This window comes from Pan paniscus, chromosome 12 (assembly GCF_029289425.2).
Source record: "Pan paniscus chromosome 12, NHGRI_mPanPan1-v2.0_pri, whole genome shotgun sequence".
NCBI classification, from domain to species: Eukaryota; Metazoa; Chordata; class Mammalia; order Primates; family Hominidae; genus Pan; species Pan paniscus.
Window position 1 is genome coordinate 71,048,498 of NC_073261.2, and position 17,751 is coordinate 71,066,248.

The window sequence follows — 17,751 nt, forward strand, 5'->3', positions numbered from 1 at the left end:
TCAAAAAAAAAAAGGTAATAACCAGTTAACTGGTTATATGGAATGTAATTTCTTTCTAATTAAACCGTAAAATGGATGAACACATTGCTTGCTTGCCTGGGAAAACACTGGTTTCATGCAATGTGAACAAAATCTACATAGTAGACGGCAACTGGGTTAAGCAGAGAAGGAGCATGGTTTTTTCTTTTTTGTTCACTTTAAAACACCCATTTAAAATTGTGTGGTTATAAGGAAGCTTTACTTTGGACAAGCACTGTTTACAGAAGACACAGCCGAGCCCAGGCTGTGCTGTAAACTCCCAATGTGTAACTCCTGAGAGCCACAATTACTGCAATTCAGGAAGCGTGCAGAAGAAGGTCAGGTGAGCAAGACCTGCCCTGAGTTGTTCTTTAAATCAGACTTAATTTTCTGGGTCTACCTAGACCACTAAATTAATGAATACAGCCACATATTCAGGGGTTTTTGTTTGTTTGTTTTTCCTTTTTTGTTTTTTTTTTTTTTTGAGACGGAGTCTTGTCACCCAGGCCGGAGTGCCGTGGCACAATCTCAGCTCACTGCAACCTCCACCTCCCTGGTTCAAGCAATTCTCCTGCCTCAGCCTCCCAAGTAGCTGGAATTACAGGTGCCCGCCACCACGCATGGCTAATTTTTGTATTTAGTAGAGATGGGGTTTCACCATGTTAGTCAGACTGGTCTCAAACTCCTGACCTCAGGTGATCCACCCGCCTTGGCCTCCCAAAGTGCTGGGATTACAGGCGTGAGCCACCACACCTGGCCATATATTCAATATTATTACATGGTCTGCAGGTGGTTCTCATAGCAACCCAAGAAAACTGACTTCCATACAAAAGTGCTGTAACAGAGGTACTTTTCCTACTTTGCATGTATGCACTACGGATATTTTAAGTCATGCATTTCAGTGATTGCTTCAACTGGATTAGGTTTGTGGGAACTACTTTGGAATTTCTGTCCTAGTCTTACTGGCCAAGAGAAATTTCCTATGTTTTTAATGCCTTAATTAACTTGCAAGTGATATATATTTGCATAAATTTTAATAAAAATATTAAGTTGAGATCAGAAATCACATATTATTCCCCTATCCCTGCTGGATGGATTTACCTATTGATGGTAAATACTGATTTGAGTAAATGTCAATAAATATATTTTGGAATGTGTTGGCTTTAAGAACAAAAAGGGCCAGTTCAATTAAAAACAAACTCATATTCAGTATTTTCCCCAAACATAAAATAGTGTCTTTTCTAACAAGTTGCATGCATTTTTTTTTTTTTTTTTGAGACGCAGTCTCTCTCTGTGACTCAGGCTATAGCGCAGTGATGCAATCTCGGCTCGCTGCAACCTCTGCTGCCCAGGTTCAAGCAATTCTCCTGCCTCAGCCTCCTGAGTAGCTGGGATTACAGGCACCTGCCATTGCGCCTGGCTAATTTTTGTATTTTTAGTAGAGATGGGGTTTCACCATGTTAGCCAGGATGGTCTTGATCTCCTGACCTCCTGATCCGCCTGCCTTGGCCTCCCAAAGTGCTGGGATTACAGGCGTGAGTCACCAAGCCCGGCCCCCTATTTCTTTAAATAAATGTTTTAATACTACGCTTTAAAAATAAAGACAAGTTAACAACATATATATAGATTGTTAAAAAAAACTAGACCACATATGAAGATACAAAAATTTAAATCACAGGTATATAAAAATATTCACATTGGACACATAATGTATGTACTCTAATGCTGTTTATTTCTAAAAGATTGTTTTGTTTTGTTTGTTTTGGGACAAGGTCTTGCTCTGTGTTGCCCAGGGTGGAGTGCAGTGGCATGATCACAGCTTACTGCAGCCTTGACCTCCTGGGCTCAAGCAATTCTCCCACCTCAGCCTTCCAAGTATATGAGACTCCAGGCACACACCACTGCACTCAGCTAATTTTGTATATTTTTAGTTTTTGTAGAGATGGGAGTCTCCCTATGTTGCTCAGGCTGGTAATGCTATTTATTTCTAATTTTTCTGATCAAGACAAAATTATATATTTTATAATCTGCTTTTCTGTTTTCATCTAAGAATCCATGTCAACAGATCTACTTTATTACTTATAATGGCTGTATAATATTCCATTTACGTATCCAACTCCAAATTTGGAAATATCCAATGTCCAATGACCTAATGTTAGTTATTTCTAAATTTTCAATATAATTACAAATAAGGCTATAAGTGTATTTCTCTCTCTAGGTGAATATATATATATGTGTATGTATATATATACATATATGTGTATATACATACACATATATGTATATACATACATACACATATATGTATGTATGTATATACATATATACATACACACACACATATACACATATATACACACATATATGCATAATTGTTTCATGTATTCCTTAGAATAAATACCAATAATCTGCAAAGTTACACAGTTCACACCTTTTTTTGGTTGTTTTGTGAGACAGAGTCTCCCTCTGTCATTCAGGCTGGATTGCAGTGGCGTGATCTCGGCTCACTGCAACCTCAGCCTCCCAGGCAATCCTCTCACCTCAGCCTCCCAAGTAGCTAGGACTACAGGTACATGCCACCACACCCAGCTAATTTTTGTATTTTTACTAGAGACAGGGTTTCGCCATTTTGGCCAGGCTAGTCTTGAACTCCTGGCCTCAAGTGATCCTTCCACCTTGGCCTCCCAAAGTTCTGGGATTACAGGCATGAGCCACTGCAGCTGGCCAATTTCCATTATATATTGTTGAAAAGGTAAAAGGCAGCATGTATTGTATAAATCCCATTTATATAAAATTGTATGCATATGTATATTATTATTATTATTATTATTTGAGACAAAGTCTTGCCCTACTGCCCAGGCTGGAGTGCAGTGGCACAACCTCGGCTCACTGCAACCTCTGCCTCCCAGGTTCAAGCAATTCTCCTGCCTCAGCCTTCTGAGTAGCTGGGATTATAGGCAGCCGCCATCACGCCTGGCTAATTTTTGTATTTTTAGTAGAGACGGGGGTTTCACCATGTTGGCCAGGCTGGTCTTGAACTCCTGACCTCAGGTGATCCACCTGCCTTAGCCTTCCAAAGTGCTGGGATTACAGGCTTGAGCCACCAATATACATTGTATCTGTATGTATATTTATGCGTGTTTTAGGATATCTTTCTTTCTTTCTTTCCTTCCTTCCTTCCCTCCCTCTCTCCATCTCTCCCTCCCTCCTTCCTTCCTTCCTTCCCTCCCTCTCTCCATCTTTTTTTCCTTCCTTCCTCCCTCCCTGCATTCCTTCCTTCCTTTTAGAGTCAGGGTCTCACTCTGTCACTCAGGCTGGAGTGCAGTGGCATGATCACAGCTCATTGTAACCCCGAAATCCTGAGTTCAAGTGATCCTCCCACCTTGGCCTCCAGAGTAGCATAGGACTGCAGGTGTACACCACCATGCCCAGTTAATTTTTTTATTTTTTGTACAGAAGGGTCTTGCCATGTTGTCCAGGTCTCAAACTCCTGGCCTCAAGTGATCCTTTGGCCTCAGCCTTCCAAAGTGCTGGTATTACAGGTGTGAGCCACTGTGCCTGGCCCTTTCTTTCTTTTTTAAGTCAACTTTTTTTGTTTGTTTGTTTGAGACGGAGTTTCACTCTTGCTGCCCAGGCTGGAGTGCAGTGGCACGATCTCAGCTCACCGAAACCTCCACCTCCCAGGTTCAAGCAATTCTCCTGCCTCAGCCTCCCGAGTAGCTGGGATTACAGGCGTGCACCACAATGCCCGGCTAATTTTGTATTTTTAGTAGAGATGGGGTTTCTCCATGTTGGTTAGGTTGGTCTTGAACTCCTGACCTCAGGTGATCCACCCACCTCGGCCTTCCAAAGTGTTGGGATTACAGGCGTGAGCCACCGCACCCAGCAATCAACCTTTTAATTTTGGAATAATTTTAGATTACAGAAAAGTTGCTGAGATAGTGGAGCGTTCCCAAGTGCCCTTTACCCAATTTTGTTAACATCTTATATTAATCATGATACAGTTGTGAAAATTAAAAAATTAACATTGGGGTATTACTGTTAACTAAACTACAGACATTATTCAGATTTCACCAGTTTTCCCACTAATGTGCTTTTCTGTTAAAGGATTCTATCCAGGATACCATATTGCACTGAGTTGTTATGTCTCCTTAGTCTCTTCTGATCTTTAACAGTTTCTGAGTCCTTTCTTGCTTTTCCTAACCTTGACAGTTTTGAAGAGTACTGGTCAGGTACTTTGTAGAAGGCTCTTTAATTGGGTTTCTCTGATGTTTTCCCCATGATTAAAGTAGGGTTGTGGGTTTTTGAAAAGGATATTACAAGGGTAAAGTGTCCTCATCACATCATTTCAGGGGGGGTCCATGATATTAAAACGACATTGCAGGTGATGTTCACTTTGATCACTTGGTTCATGCATTGTCTGCCACGTTTCTCCACTGTAAAGTTACTGTTTTCCCTTTTCCATACTGTGTTCTTTTTTTTTTTTTTCTGAGACGGAGTCTTGCTTTGTTGCCCAGGCTGCAGTGCAGCAGCACTTGGCTCACCACAACTTCCGCCTCCCAGGTTCAAGCGATTCTCCTGCTTCAGCCTCCTGAGTAGCTGGGCTTTCAGGCGCGTGCCACCATGCCTGGCTAATTTTTAGTAGAGACGGGGTTTCACCATGTTGCTCAGGCTGGTCTGGAACTCCTGACCCCGTGATCCATCTGCCTTGGTCTACCAAAGTGCTGGGATTACAGGCGTGAGCCACCGTGCCCGGCCTCCATATTGTATTCTTTGGAAGCAAGTTAGTAAGTCAGGCCCACACTAACGTGGAGAGGAATTAATCTTCACTTCCTAGTGACGGTTTTATATATATATATATATATATATATATATATATATATATAATTTGGAATTCTTCTGTAAGGAAGATTTGTTCCTTCTCTATGTATTTATTCAATTACTTATTTATATCAGTATGAACATATGTATACTTAGTTGATACTTTTGGTTATAATCCGGTACTATGTTATTTTGCTGCTCAAATATTTCCAGCTTTGGCCATTGGGAGCTCTTTCAGGTTGGCTTCTCTGTTCCTTTAACTGTTTTCATTCTCTTCTTTTTTCTTTTTTTTTTGCTACTTTCTATATTTTGGTATATCGCTTGAATTTTCTACATTAGCGTGATTAGAAAATCTTAATGATTAGAAAATTAGAGGAACATAGATGCATATATGGTTATTTTCACCTTAATATTGTGGAAAAAAGATCTGGCAACTACTTTGATGGTTTACCAACTGATTTCTGCTTGTTTCTCAACTGCCTTGCAAGCCAAGTAAGACAGCAAAGAATTACTTCTCACAGAAATTAAACTTCAGTAGATATCTGTGAGTAGCAGGTAAAATGATAGCAGTTGGAGTAAACTTCAATAGTTTTCAACTGTTGTGTCTGTTAGGTTCAGTTAAAAAAAATTTCCAGGCCTAGCGTGGTGGCTCACACCTGGAATCATAGCACTTTGGGAGGCTGAGGCGGGCAGATCACTTGAGGTCAGGAGTTCAAAACCGGCCAGGCCAATTTTACTAAAAATACAAAAAAAATTAGCCGGGCATGGTGGCAGACACCTGTAATCCCAGCTACTCTCGAAGCTGAGGCAGGAGAATCGCTTGAACCTGCGAGGCAGAGGTTGCAGTGGGCTGAGATCGTGCCATTGCACTCCAGCCTGGGTGACAGAGTGAGACTCCATCTCAAAAAAAACAAAAAAAAAAGGCCAGGAGAGGAGTTTGCATTAAATCATTCAGTAACACCGATTACACACCTTTGTAGTAGGCATTGGGAAAGTGGGGGAAAAAAAGAGGTTGGTAGGTTGGGATGGGGGCATGAGTTAGGAGGTAAGATGAGGTGTAGCAGGATGAGCTGCAGACAAAACCTCTCAGACACCGAGTTGTAGAAGGAAGGGCTTTATTCAGCTGGGAGCATTGGCAAGCCACTGCCTTAAAATCCGAGCTCCCTGAGTGCACAATTTCTGTCCCTTTTAAGGGTTCACAACACTAAAGATTTCACATGAAAGTGTTGCGATTGATTTGAGCAAGCAAGGGGTACGTGACAGGGGCTGCATGCACCGGTGGTCAGAGACAAACAGAACAGGGCAGGGAGTTTCACAATGTTCTATACAATGTCTGGAATCTATGAATAACATCGGTTTCTAGGTTATGAGTTGATTTTTATTTTATTTATTTATTTATTTATTTTGAGACGGAGTCTCGCTCTGTCACCCAGGCTGGAGTGCAGTGGCGCCATCTCGGCTCACTGCAAGCTCCGCCTCCTGGGTTCACGCCATTCTCCTGCCTCAACGTCCCAAGTAGCTGGGACTACAGGCACCCGCCACCACACCTGGCTAATTTTTTAATATATATATTTAGTAGAGACGGGGTTTCACCGTGTTAGCCAGGGTGGTCTCGATCTCCTGACCTCGTGATCCACCCGCCTCGGCCTCCCAAAGTGCTGGGATTACAGGCGTGAGCAACCGCGCCCAGCCTGAGTTGATTTTTAACTACTGGGTTTAGGCCAGGCAGAGCCAGGCCTGGTCTTGGGCCTGGCGCCGGACTGCCTGTCTTTGATTTCACTTCTTTTTTTTCTCTTAAAACAGGTACTGAGTATAAAACAATATAAAACAATATGAGAGGTCTCTCTCTTCCCTCAATGGCAAGTATGCTTTTGAGTAATGAACTTCTGTACCATACCAATTACCCAGGGGAGTGGTAGATCTTAAAGACAAAGATTAATTGATTGATTTTGTTTTCTTCTCAAATTCCTTTTACCAAAAGACAGAGATAATAAAACAATATTTATATTTGAGAGGTGGTGATGGTTGTGGTCAAAACGACCAGCTGAAAGACATAATGTCCAAGCAAGATGAGGGAAAGCTCTGGGGGCAGGCAGTAATAACCGTAACAGCAAACACATACTATGAACCAGGCACTACTTATCAACAGTTTATCAACCCATTAAAAGCTTATTGCAGCCGGGCGTGGTGGCTCATGCCTGTAATCCCAGCACTTTGGGAGGCTTAGGTGGGCAGTCACCTGAGGTCAGGAGTTCGAGACCAGCTTGGCCAACATGGTGAATTAGCGAGGCATGGTGATGTGCCCCTGTAATCTCAGCTACGCGGGAGGCTGAGGCGGGAGAATCACTTGAACCCAGGAGGCGGAGGTTGGTTGCAATGAGCCGAGATCGCGCCATTGTGCTCCAGCTTGGCGACAGAGTGACACTGTCTCAAAAAAAAAAACAAAAAACAGTCTGGGAGCGGTGGCTCACGCCTGTCAACCCAGCACTTTGGGAGGCCGATGCGGGCGGATCATCTGAAATAGGGAATTCGAGACCAGCCTGACCAACACGGGAAAACCCTGTCTCTACAAAAAACACAAAATTAGCCAGGAGTGGTGGCACATGCCTGTAATCCCAGCTACTCGGGAGGCTGAGGCAGGAGAATCGCTTGAACCCGGGAGGCAGAGGTTGCGGTGAGCTGAGATCGCGCCATTGCACTCCGGCCTGGGCAACAAGAGCGAAACTCCATCTCAAAAACAAATAGAAACAAAAACAAAACAAAAACCTTATTACAATCCTGTGAACTAGCTACTATCATTACTATAATGTAGATGAACAAACTGGGACACGGACAGTTGACAAAACATCCCCAACCACACACTAGGAATGAGCTGGGATAGGAAACCAGGCACTCTGGCTCTATTACTCCTAATGCCATACACACGAGCTGACTTAGGAGAAAACAGAAAGTACTGCTCGCACAATACTAACTGGTTCTACCGCCACTGTTCCCTTGCATTTCTTTTTTCCTTCTTGTTAGGAACACGTATCTTTGAAGGAGGTATCATTTCTCCCACAATTCTCCATTTAACGTTTCCTACAGTGTTAAGCACCACCGAGGCCTCTCATAGCCCCAGAGGAGAAGTAATTTGCTTCCTAGAAATCCTCACTGTATCCAGATTCCCTCCCAGAGGAGCCATCAGTTCTCATGGGTGGCACTTTTTCTCCAGCTGATTACACTTTTTTTCTGTACCAGTTAATTTTTCCAACTTCTAATTGAATAAAGGCAGTTTTCTTAAAAAAAAAAAAAAAAAGAGAGAGAGAACGAAAAACGGAAAGGAAGGAAGAGGAAAGGAAGGAAGAAATGAAGAAAGGAAGGAAAGAAACGAGAGGGACAGAAAGAGAAAAAGGAAAGAGAGAAAGAAAGGAAAGGAAAGTAAGAAATGGAAGGGACCTGCAGAAACGATTTACCACGCGCGGCTGACCCTGGGAGGAGCCACAGGTTGAACCAGCGCCTCCCAGACTGGACGCCCGCCGCGGACACCGCAGACAGTCCCACCCCCAGCGGCGACAGCAACTCTCTGAATTCCGGAAAGAACCTTTTCCAGCGGGACCGGAAGCCCGGCGGGGACCGTAGCGGGGACGGACTGACCTACCGACCATTCTTCCGGGTCCAGAAGGTGATCTCCGCCCGTGCTCAGAATCCAGGGGCCCGGGGCTGTAGGTAGGAGTTAAGTGGGTAGGGTCCCTTAACCAGGGTTGTCCGGTGCAGGTGGTGTGTGTTGTTTCACCTAACGTGTCAGTGGCACAAATCACGCGAACTTCATAAACATTGTGCGTTCGGAAGCATTTCCAAGATGCATTTAATCCCTGCGTGAGCCCACGTTAGGCATTCACGAAGGCATGTGCGCTGTTCTCTCGGAAGCGGCTGGCCGGCTTCCCCTCCTCGCGCGCGGCTGTGGGTGCAGGTCCTCACTTCCCAGCCTCCCATGGGCCCAAGGCCTTCTGAGCTCCAATTTGAGGCGAGCCACCCCAGATCCGTAATTTTTCTGCAGTGATTTATTTTTACCTTTCAGGTAAGTTCCAAAGCTTCCAGCTCACATTCAGACGTTTTCCCTAACGCAACTACCTATTTGCAACATACTTTTTTCAGATTCCTTGACAAGGATATCCTAGCGGCGAAACAACACCGTACTGGGAGTCAGAACGTCTGGGTTCTAGTCTTGACTGCCATTAACTAGCGGTATGACATTGGAGAAGCTTTTTTGACCCTTCTGGATTTCTGTTTCCTTTTCTGTAAAATGAGGAGCTTGGAATAAGTGACAAGTTTCCTTCCAGTTTTGACATTTGGGTTATTGCCTCCAATGTGTCTTTCCAGTTCCTGCCTCAATTACATAGCTGTGCTTTGGTTAATATCTCGTAGGGTCCTTCCTCCCACTCCATTAATCTGTGCTCTTCTCAAATCTGGTTTCATACTGATTTAAAAATTATTTTCTCAAGGAATCCTGTGTTTCCTGAGCACTCTACTTCTTGGTCCAGGGGTACAAACGTAAATAAGATATTTTCCATGTGCCATTCTTAGAAGTATTTAATGTGTGTAAATACTATTGAATGAATTTCCAAATCTTTTTTTTTTTCTTTAGACAGAGTCTCACTGTCGCCCAGGCTGGAGTGCAGTGGCCTGATCTCGGCTCACTGCAGTCTCTGCCTCCTGGGTTCAAGCGATTCTCCTGCCTCAGCCTCCCAAGTCGCTGGGATTACAGGCGCCCGCCACCATGCCCGGCTAATTTTTGTACTTTTAGTAGAGAGGGGGTTTCACCATGTTGGCCAGGCTGGTCTCGAACTCCTGACCTCAGGTGATCCGCCCGCCTCGACCTCCCAAAGTGCTAGGATTACAGGCATGAGCCATCACGCCCAGCCTGAATTTCTAAATCTTAATGTGTTTATTTCGTTGGCATTAAGTTAGATTTTTCCTTGATCTTTACTTGAATAAGCCTTTTAAGGTAAAATGCTTGCTCGATTGCACACACATACACAACCTCATAATTGTCCGAAGGTAAACAAGTTAATGACTTGTGAATATTTTTAACTTATAAGCAATGAATCCTCAAAGCTTATAAGCCAGTATCAAAACATGTGATATGGTTTTAAAATAGCTGATGATAAAGTATATACATCATCTCATTTTCTCCTCATAGTCTTGTAATAGGAAGGACAGATATTCAAACACTTATTTATTTATTTATTTTTAACAGAGATCCGGAAAATGAGGCCCATAGGAAACAAGTGACTTGCTGAGTCCAGATAACACTGACTGTCAGAGTGAGTGTCCACCTAAGGTTCCTTTGTTGCCTAATAAGATACTTTCTTTGCTATACTGTACTTGTTTCTGTTATCATTTCTTTTCTTTCTTTTAAAAAATATTCAGTATAGGCCAGGTGCGGTGGCTCACGCCTGTAATCCCAGCACTTTGGGAGGCCAAGGCGGATAGATCACCTGAGGTCAGGAGTTCAAGACCAGCCTGACCAACATGGTGAAACTCCGTCTCTACTAAAAATACAAAATAATTAGCCGGGTGTGCTGGCAGGCACCTGTAATCCCAGCGACTTGGGAGGCTGAGGCAGGAGAATCCCCTGAACCCAGCAGGTGGAGGTTGTAGTGAGCCAAGATCACGCCATTGCACTCCAGCCTGAGCGATGAGCAAAACTCCATCTCAAAAAAAAAGAATTCAGTATATTCTATTTACCATGTCAGAACCATACATTTACTATGTCAGAACCATAAAATACACTTTGGGAAGATTGGTTGAAATGTAACATTTAGGCTAGGCGTGGTGGCTCACGCCTGTAATCCCAGCACTTTGGGAGGCTGAGACAGGTGGATCACCTGAGGTCAGGAGTTTGAGACTAGCCTGGCCAACATGGTAGAACCTGGTGTCTACTAAAAATACAAAAATTAGCCTGACACGGTGGCACACACCTGTAGTTCAAGCTACTTGGGAGGCTAAGGCTGGAGAAAATTGCTTGAACCCAGGAGGCAGAGGTTGCAGTGGGCTGAGATCACACCACTGAACTCCAGCCTGGGCAACAGAGCGAGATTCCATCTGAAAAAAAAAAAAGAATAAAATGTAGCATTTAATGCCTAGTTATCTAGCAAAGATCACCCGTCCATAGCCTTAATTTCTTTGGTCACATCAAATAACTATTATCATTTGTGAACAATTTTAAAGACTATCTAGTAGAAAATATAAATATATTTATATAATATATATGTTGTATATAAATATAAAATATAAGCATATTGTAGAAATGCCATATTATGAGATAAATCATTAAAAAAAAAATTTTTTTTTTTTTTTGAGACAGAGTCTCGCTCTGTCTCCCAGGCTGGAGTGCAGTGGCGTGATCTTGGCTCACTGCAACCTCTGTCTCCCGGGTTCAAGAAATTCTCCTGCCTCAGCCTCCCAAGTAGCTGGGACTACAGGCATGTGCCACCACGCCCAGGTATTTTTTTTGTATTTTTAATAGAGACGGGGTTTCACCATGTCGGTCAGGCTGGCGTCGAACTCCTGACCTCAAATGATCTGCCTGCCTTGGCCTCCCACAGTGCTGAGATTACAGGCATGAGCCACTGCGCCTGGCCAAAAATTTTAAGACTTTGTAAAAGTTTATAATTTTGTTCAAGATAGCTTTATATGGTTAAGGTAAACGCATTGAAATAGTTCATAATTTCCATTCTTTTTTTTTTGTAATGCTGAAGAATATATGTGTCTCTCAGTATCTATGAGGCATTGGTTCCAGGATCCCCGCTGCCGCATGCCAAAATTTACAGATGTCCAAGTTCCTTATATAAAATGGCATATATTTACATGTAACCTAAGCACATATCATTGTATACTTTATGTCATCTCTAGATTACTTATGATACCTAATACAAAGCAAATACTATGTAAACAGTATACTTTAGGGAATAATGACACGGAAAAAGGTGTACATATTCAGTAGAGACAGAACCATCTTTTTAAAAAATTAAAAAAATTTTCGATCCACAATTGTTTGAATCCACAAATGTGGAACACATGGATACAAAGGGCTGATTAGTAATGTTTAATGATATAAAATAATATTCACAATGTATTCTTTAGTGTAAAAAGTTGTAAAACAAAATTAATATGACCTTATTTTTGTGAGTAAAATAGATAAAAGCACAAAGAAAAGAGTTGAAAATATATATATTAAAATGTTAACTAAAGTTATTTTTGAGTAGTGAGTAAAAGAAAATCTATACTGAAGAGTCTAAAAGGCTATACCCACTACTTGGAAATGTACTCTCCATTGAAAAGCAAACAGACAAACAAAAAAACCTTAAAATGACTTTACAATTTATAGAAATAATTTTGCATATTATTGCAATGAAAACACGACCCTAGGTTATAATCAGTCATCATAGGTAGTGTCTCGTGTGCCTGAGATTCATTGTATTGGCAAGCTTCCTTTAACGACAATGAACTGTTTGTGGAATGGAACCTGGCTTATTAAACTTTGAATCAACAATATCAAGCAGAAAGCCTGGCATATGGTACTTAGGAAATGTTTCCTAAGAAGAAAACATGTTCTTCTTCATTTTTTTTTTTTTTTCAAGACAGAGTTTTGTTCTTGTCGTCCAGGCTAGAGTGCAATGGCACGATCTCGGTTCACTGCAACCTCGACCTCCCGGGTTCAAGTGATTCTCCTGCCTCAGCCTTCTGGGTAGCTGGGATTGCAGGCGCCCGCCACCATGTCCGGCTGATTTTTGTATTTTTAGTAGAGACAGGGTTTCACGACGTTGGCCAGGCTAGTCTCGAACTCCTGACCTGAGGTGATCCGCCCACCTCGGCCTCCCAAAGTGCTGGGATTACAGGCATGAGCCACCACACCCAGCTGGAAAACATGTTCTTTTTACATTGTTTTTGTCATTCCTGCCCTTAAAAACTGAAAAGCAAAGCCATAGAAATGCAGTCTTGAGAGCAGAGGCAATAGAGGCCACGGGGAGGAAAAGAACTATATTACTAATGAGTTCTGTTACAGTTTTTTCTCAAAAAAACTCTTCTTTTATTCTAAGAATAATACTCAAAAGGCATTATTCAATAAATATTGGGTGTCTTCTTCCTACTATAAAGCATCTTTTTTTAGGGGGTGAGATGGGAAGATGGAAAAGTGTTAAAGAGTTCAAAGACAATTCCAACTAGAGGAAGTGTGTGCAAAGTTTCAGAGATGAGATGAGAAACCATCAGAGATGACAGGTGGGTTACAATAACAAAAGCTTGAGAGGTAGGAGTGTAGAGACTCTAAGAGTGTAAGAAATAAAGTAAGGCTGGGCATGGTGGCTCATGCCTGTAATTTCAATACTGTGGGAGGCCGAGGTGGATCACTAGATCCCGGGAGTTTGAGACTAGCCTAGACAATGTGGTGAAACACCATCTCTACCAAAAAAACAAACAAAAAATTATCTGGGCATAGTGGTGCGCACCTCTAGTCCCAGCTATTAGGGAGGCTGAGGTGAGAGCATCACCTTAGCCTGGGAGGTCGAGGCTGCAATGAGCTGTGACCATACCACTGCATTCCAGCCTCCAGCCTGGATGATAGAGTGAGACCCGGTTTCAAAAAAGAAGTTTCAGGGTGTTTAACAGAAGTGTTATCATTTGGAATTTGCAGTTTAGAAACATTACTCTAGTTGTGATTTGGTTAGTTGATATTTCAAGAGTGAAAAAAGAGCCTTTTACAAGTTGTTATTATATTCCAATTCTATCATAGTGGTAACATTAACAGTAATAATAATAGCTAGTATCTAGAGAGTACTTGGTATGGAATCCCATCTCTTGATGAGACTGAGATTTTTCAGGGCAGGAACCCAGTTTTACTCATTGTTGTAAGTCTAGTGAGCTAAGTGTAGTCCAGTGCTATGCATATAGTAAATATCCAATTAGTATTTGCTAACTTGATTTGAATATTATTTTAAAACTTTTTTTTTCCCAGGAGAAACATGAACCAGAAGCTACTGAAGTTGGAGAACTTGCTACGATTTCACACTATTTATAGGCAACTGCACAGTCTGTGTCAAAGAAGAGCATTAAGACAGTGGAGGCATGGGTTTTCATCTGCTTACCCTGTGTGGACAGCTCAACTGTATGCCTGGCCCTGGCCAACAGATGTACTCACTGGGGCTGCTTTATCTCAGTATAGGCTTCTAGTAACAAAAAAGGTAGTTACAGATTTCTTTTTTTTTTTTTTTTTTTGAGATGGAGTCTCACCCTGTCACCCAGGCTGGAGTGCCGTGGCGCGATCTCGGCTCACTGCAACCTACGCCTCTTGGGTTTAAGCAATTCTTCTGCCTCAGCCTCCTGAGTAGCTGGAGTTACAGGCATTAGCCACCGCACCCGCTATAGTTACAGATTTCTGTAAGTTATTTTATTACTCGGTCTAAAATGAAAGTGCCTAGAACCATGAGTAGAAATCCATTTTGAGTATTTTATCATTTACAGAATATTTATTACTTAATGCAATAAAGTATTACTCCAAGCAATAGAGCTTTGTGAGAAAGGGAAGTTCCGGTTAATTGTGTGGTGCTGATGAATTTGGTTCCTTGGAAATCAGTGTAAAACAGTGAATTAAGGATGCAGGATTTTAATTTTAGCTTAAGGTTTAACTACTTATGGGAGTGTTTGTTGGTAGAAATAGTAGCTATGGCCGGATGTGGTGGCTCACGCCTGTAATCCCAGCACTTTGGGAGGCCAAGGTGGGCAGATCACAAGGTCAAGAGATCGAGACTGTCCTGGCCAACATGGTGAAACCCCATCACTACTAAAAATACAAAAATTAGGCCAGGCACGGTGGCTCACGCCTGTAATCACAGCTCTTTGGGAGGCTAAGGCAGGCGGATCACAAGATCAAGAGTTCAAGACTAGCCTGGCCAACATGGCGAAAGCCCGTTTCTACTGAAAATACAAAAATTAGCCGGGCATGGTGGCGCATGCCTGTAGTCCCAGCTACTCAGGAGGCTGAGGCAGGAGAAGCACTTGAACCTGGGAGGTGGAGGTTTCAGTGAGCCGAAATTGTGCCACTGCACTCCAGCCTGGGCAACAGAGTTAGACTCTGTCTCAAAACAAAACAAAAAACAAAACAAAACAAAAATACAAAAATTAGCTGGGCTTGGTGGTGCACACCTGTAATCCCAGCTACTGGGGAGGCTGAGGCAGGAGAATGGCTTGAACCCAGTAGGCAGAGGTTGCAGTGAGCTGAGATTGTGCAACTGCACTCCAGCCTGGGTGACAGAGCAAGACTCTGTCTCAAAAAAAAAAAAAAGAAAAAAAAAGAAAGAAATGTAGCTATGATTGTGGTAGATATTTGAGAATAAATCTAAATTGTCACTTAAGTTTTTTCTTCCTTTTTGTTTATATGTTCTGATTTTTTTAATAGGAAGAAGGACCATGGAAATCTCAGTTATCTTCAACAAAATCTAAAAAGGTGGTAGAAGTATGGATTGGAATGACTATTGAGGAACTGGCCAGGGCAATGGAAAAAAACACAGGTGAGTCAGATATTTTTACAAAGCAAAATATGGGAATGTTGGAAGACCGGGCATTGTATTTGCAACGAGATTAAGGCATTGAAAGATTAAAAACTAGACTGGCACTTAAAAAATATATTAAGTCATTGTAATATTCTTCACTTTAAGTCATAATCCCTAGTTAGTTTCTTGGCTGCCAAATGTAGTTCTCCAAGATTTTGCTTTTAATTAAAGTGGAAAAGATTTTCTTATACGAATTAAGTTTTCTTTCTCGGAAGTTTTGTGGGCTATTAGAATAAATCCAAAGAATGTTTTTAGACTGAGGGGCTATACTTATATACTTTCTCTTTTTGTTTTTCTATAATTTTCTTTTTTCTTTCTTTTTTTTTTTTTGTTTTTTTTTTTTGAGACGGGATCTTGCTTTGTCCAGTATAGTGGCATGATCATGGCTCACTGCAGCCTTGGCCTCCTAGACTCAAAACAATCGTTCAGCCTCAGCCTCCTGAGTAGCTGGGACTACAGGCATGTGCCACTATGCCCAGCTAATTTTTTATTTTTTGTAGAGACAGAGTCTCACTATGTTGTTTGGCTGGTCTTGAACTCCTGGGTGCAAGTAATCCTTCTGCCTCAGCCTCCCAAAGTGCTGGGATTATAGGTATGAGCCACCATGCCTGGCCCTATAATTTTCTGATTTCCTTTTTTTCACTCTTTTTATTATTATTTTTTGAGATGGAGTTTCACTCTCGTTGCCCAGGCTGGAGTGCAGTGGCACGATCTCGGCTCCCTGCAACCTCCGCCTCCCAGGTTCAAGTGATTCTCCTGCCTCAGCCTCCTGAGGAGCTGGGATTACAGGTGCCCACAACCACGCCCAGCTAATTTTTTTATTTTTAGTAGAGACGGGGTTTCACCATGTTGGCCAGGCTTGTCTCAAATTCCTGACCTCAAGTGATCTGCCTGCCTCGGCCTCCCAGAGTGATGGGATTAGGGGCGTGATCCCACCATGCCCAGCCTTTTCTCTCATTTTGACAATATCTGTAAGGCCAGCAGAGAAATACTGGTAGTAGCCAGGCACGGTGGCTCACGCCTGTAATTCCAACACTTTGGGAGGCTAGGTCAGGAGATCGAGACCATCCTGGCTAACACGGTGAAACCCCATCTGTACTAAAAATACAAAAAAAATTAGCTGGGCCTAGTGGCGGGCGCCTGTAGTCCCAGCTACTCGGGAGGCTGAGGCAGGAGAATGACGTGAACCGAGGAGGCGGAGCTTGCAGTGAGCCGAGATCACGCCACTGCACTCTACCCCGGACGACAGAGCGAGACTCCATCTTAAAAAAAAAAAAGAAATACTAGTGGTAATAACTACAACTTGTCATAATATTATTTTTATTTATAAATGGAGTATATTATTGTCATTTTTATATTCCTTCATTGTGATGTGCTTATTACCAATTTAGGATTTTTGAAATAAAATTTGAGTTTTCATTATAAAGTGATATTAAAATTCAGTATATGAGAAATACCCTGTTATTGTAACAAAGTGTAACAGACTCTTGGGGAAAAAAAGAATTAATAGTGACTCATATATGTTGAGCTGTCACAATGCCCTAAAGTTAGGTATCCTTATTTACAGGCTGGGAAAGTGAGGTTTAGAGAGGATAAGTAATTACCCACTATTTCCAGCTAGTTTGTGGGACAGCCAGGATTTGAACCTAGGGAATATGGGGAATATTTGAACCTATGGAATATGGCTCCAGAGCACATGCTGTTACTCATCAACCACATTATCTTTCAATAATTATTTTGTAAATCACAGCAATGCTAAACTTCAATGTGTTTCCTGCCTGAAAGTGTTACTACTTTTTGTGCATGTACATCCTTACAAAGAGTACAAAATTGTTAGCACACTGTTTGGCTTTTTTTTTTTTTTTTTGAGACAGAGTTTCACTCTTGTTACCCAGGCTAGAGTGCAATGGCACTATCTCGGCTCGCTGCAACATCTGCCTACTGGGTTCAAGCAATTCTCCTGTCTCAAGCCTCCCGAGTAGCTGGGATTACAGGCATGTGCCACCACGCCCGGCTAATTTTGTATTTTTAGTAGAGACAGAGTTTCTCCATGTTGGTCAGGCTGGTCTCGAACTCCCGACCTCAGGTGATCCACCCACCTCGGCCTCCCAAAGTGCTGAGATTACAGGCGTGAGCCACCATGCCTGGCCTGTTTGGCATTTTTAATAATTTTGCAGATGGATTATTCAGTCATTTTATAGCTAGAAAACTTTGAAAATAAATGAATATGGCTATGTCATTCAGAATTTTTCTAAGGAAAATTATATTGGTGTGGCTTTATAAATAGTATTGATAATAGGCTTGATTTTTAAAACTTTTTTTT

At 42.1% G+C, this 17,751-nt stretch overlaps 1 protein-coding gene across 17 annotated transcripts in view; it reads left to right on the top strand.

Moving 5' to 3' along the window:
• The first annotated feature begins 6,753 nt into the window (after positions 1 to 6,753).
• The window catches only part of MTIF2 (mitochondrial translational initiation factor 2), a 35,322-nt gene continuing 24,324 nt past the window's right edge, over positions 6,754 to 17,751 (top strand). The window contains exons 1-7 of one of the 17 annotated variants that reach the window (XM_055107932.3): positions 6,754 to 8,544; positions 8,974 to 9,063; positions 10,076 to 10,142; positions 11,186 to 11,323; positions 12,992 to 13,101; positions 13,835 to 14,060; positions 15,275 to 15,386. In XM_055107932.3, the coding sequence (XP_054963907.1) occupies positions 13,842 to 14,060; positions 15,275 to 15,386 (331 nt within the window). In that variant the 5' untranslated portion in view covers positions 6,754 to 8,544; positions 8,974 to 9,063; positions 10,076 to 10,142; ... (1 more) ...; positions 12,992 to 13,101; positions 13,835 to 13,841. Of the gene's footprint in view, positions 8,897 to 8,973; positions 9,064 to 10,075; positions 10,143 to 11,181; positions 11,324 to 12,991; positions 13,102 to 13,834; positions 14,061 to 15,274; positions 15,387 to 17,751 lie in introns of all 17 variants that reach the window. The other 16 variants (XM_063594948.1, XM_063594947.1, XM_055107934.3 and 13 more) reach the window with 16 other exon arrangements.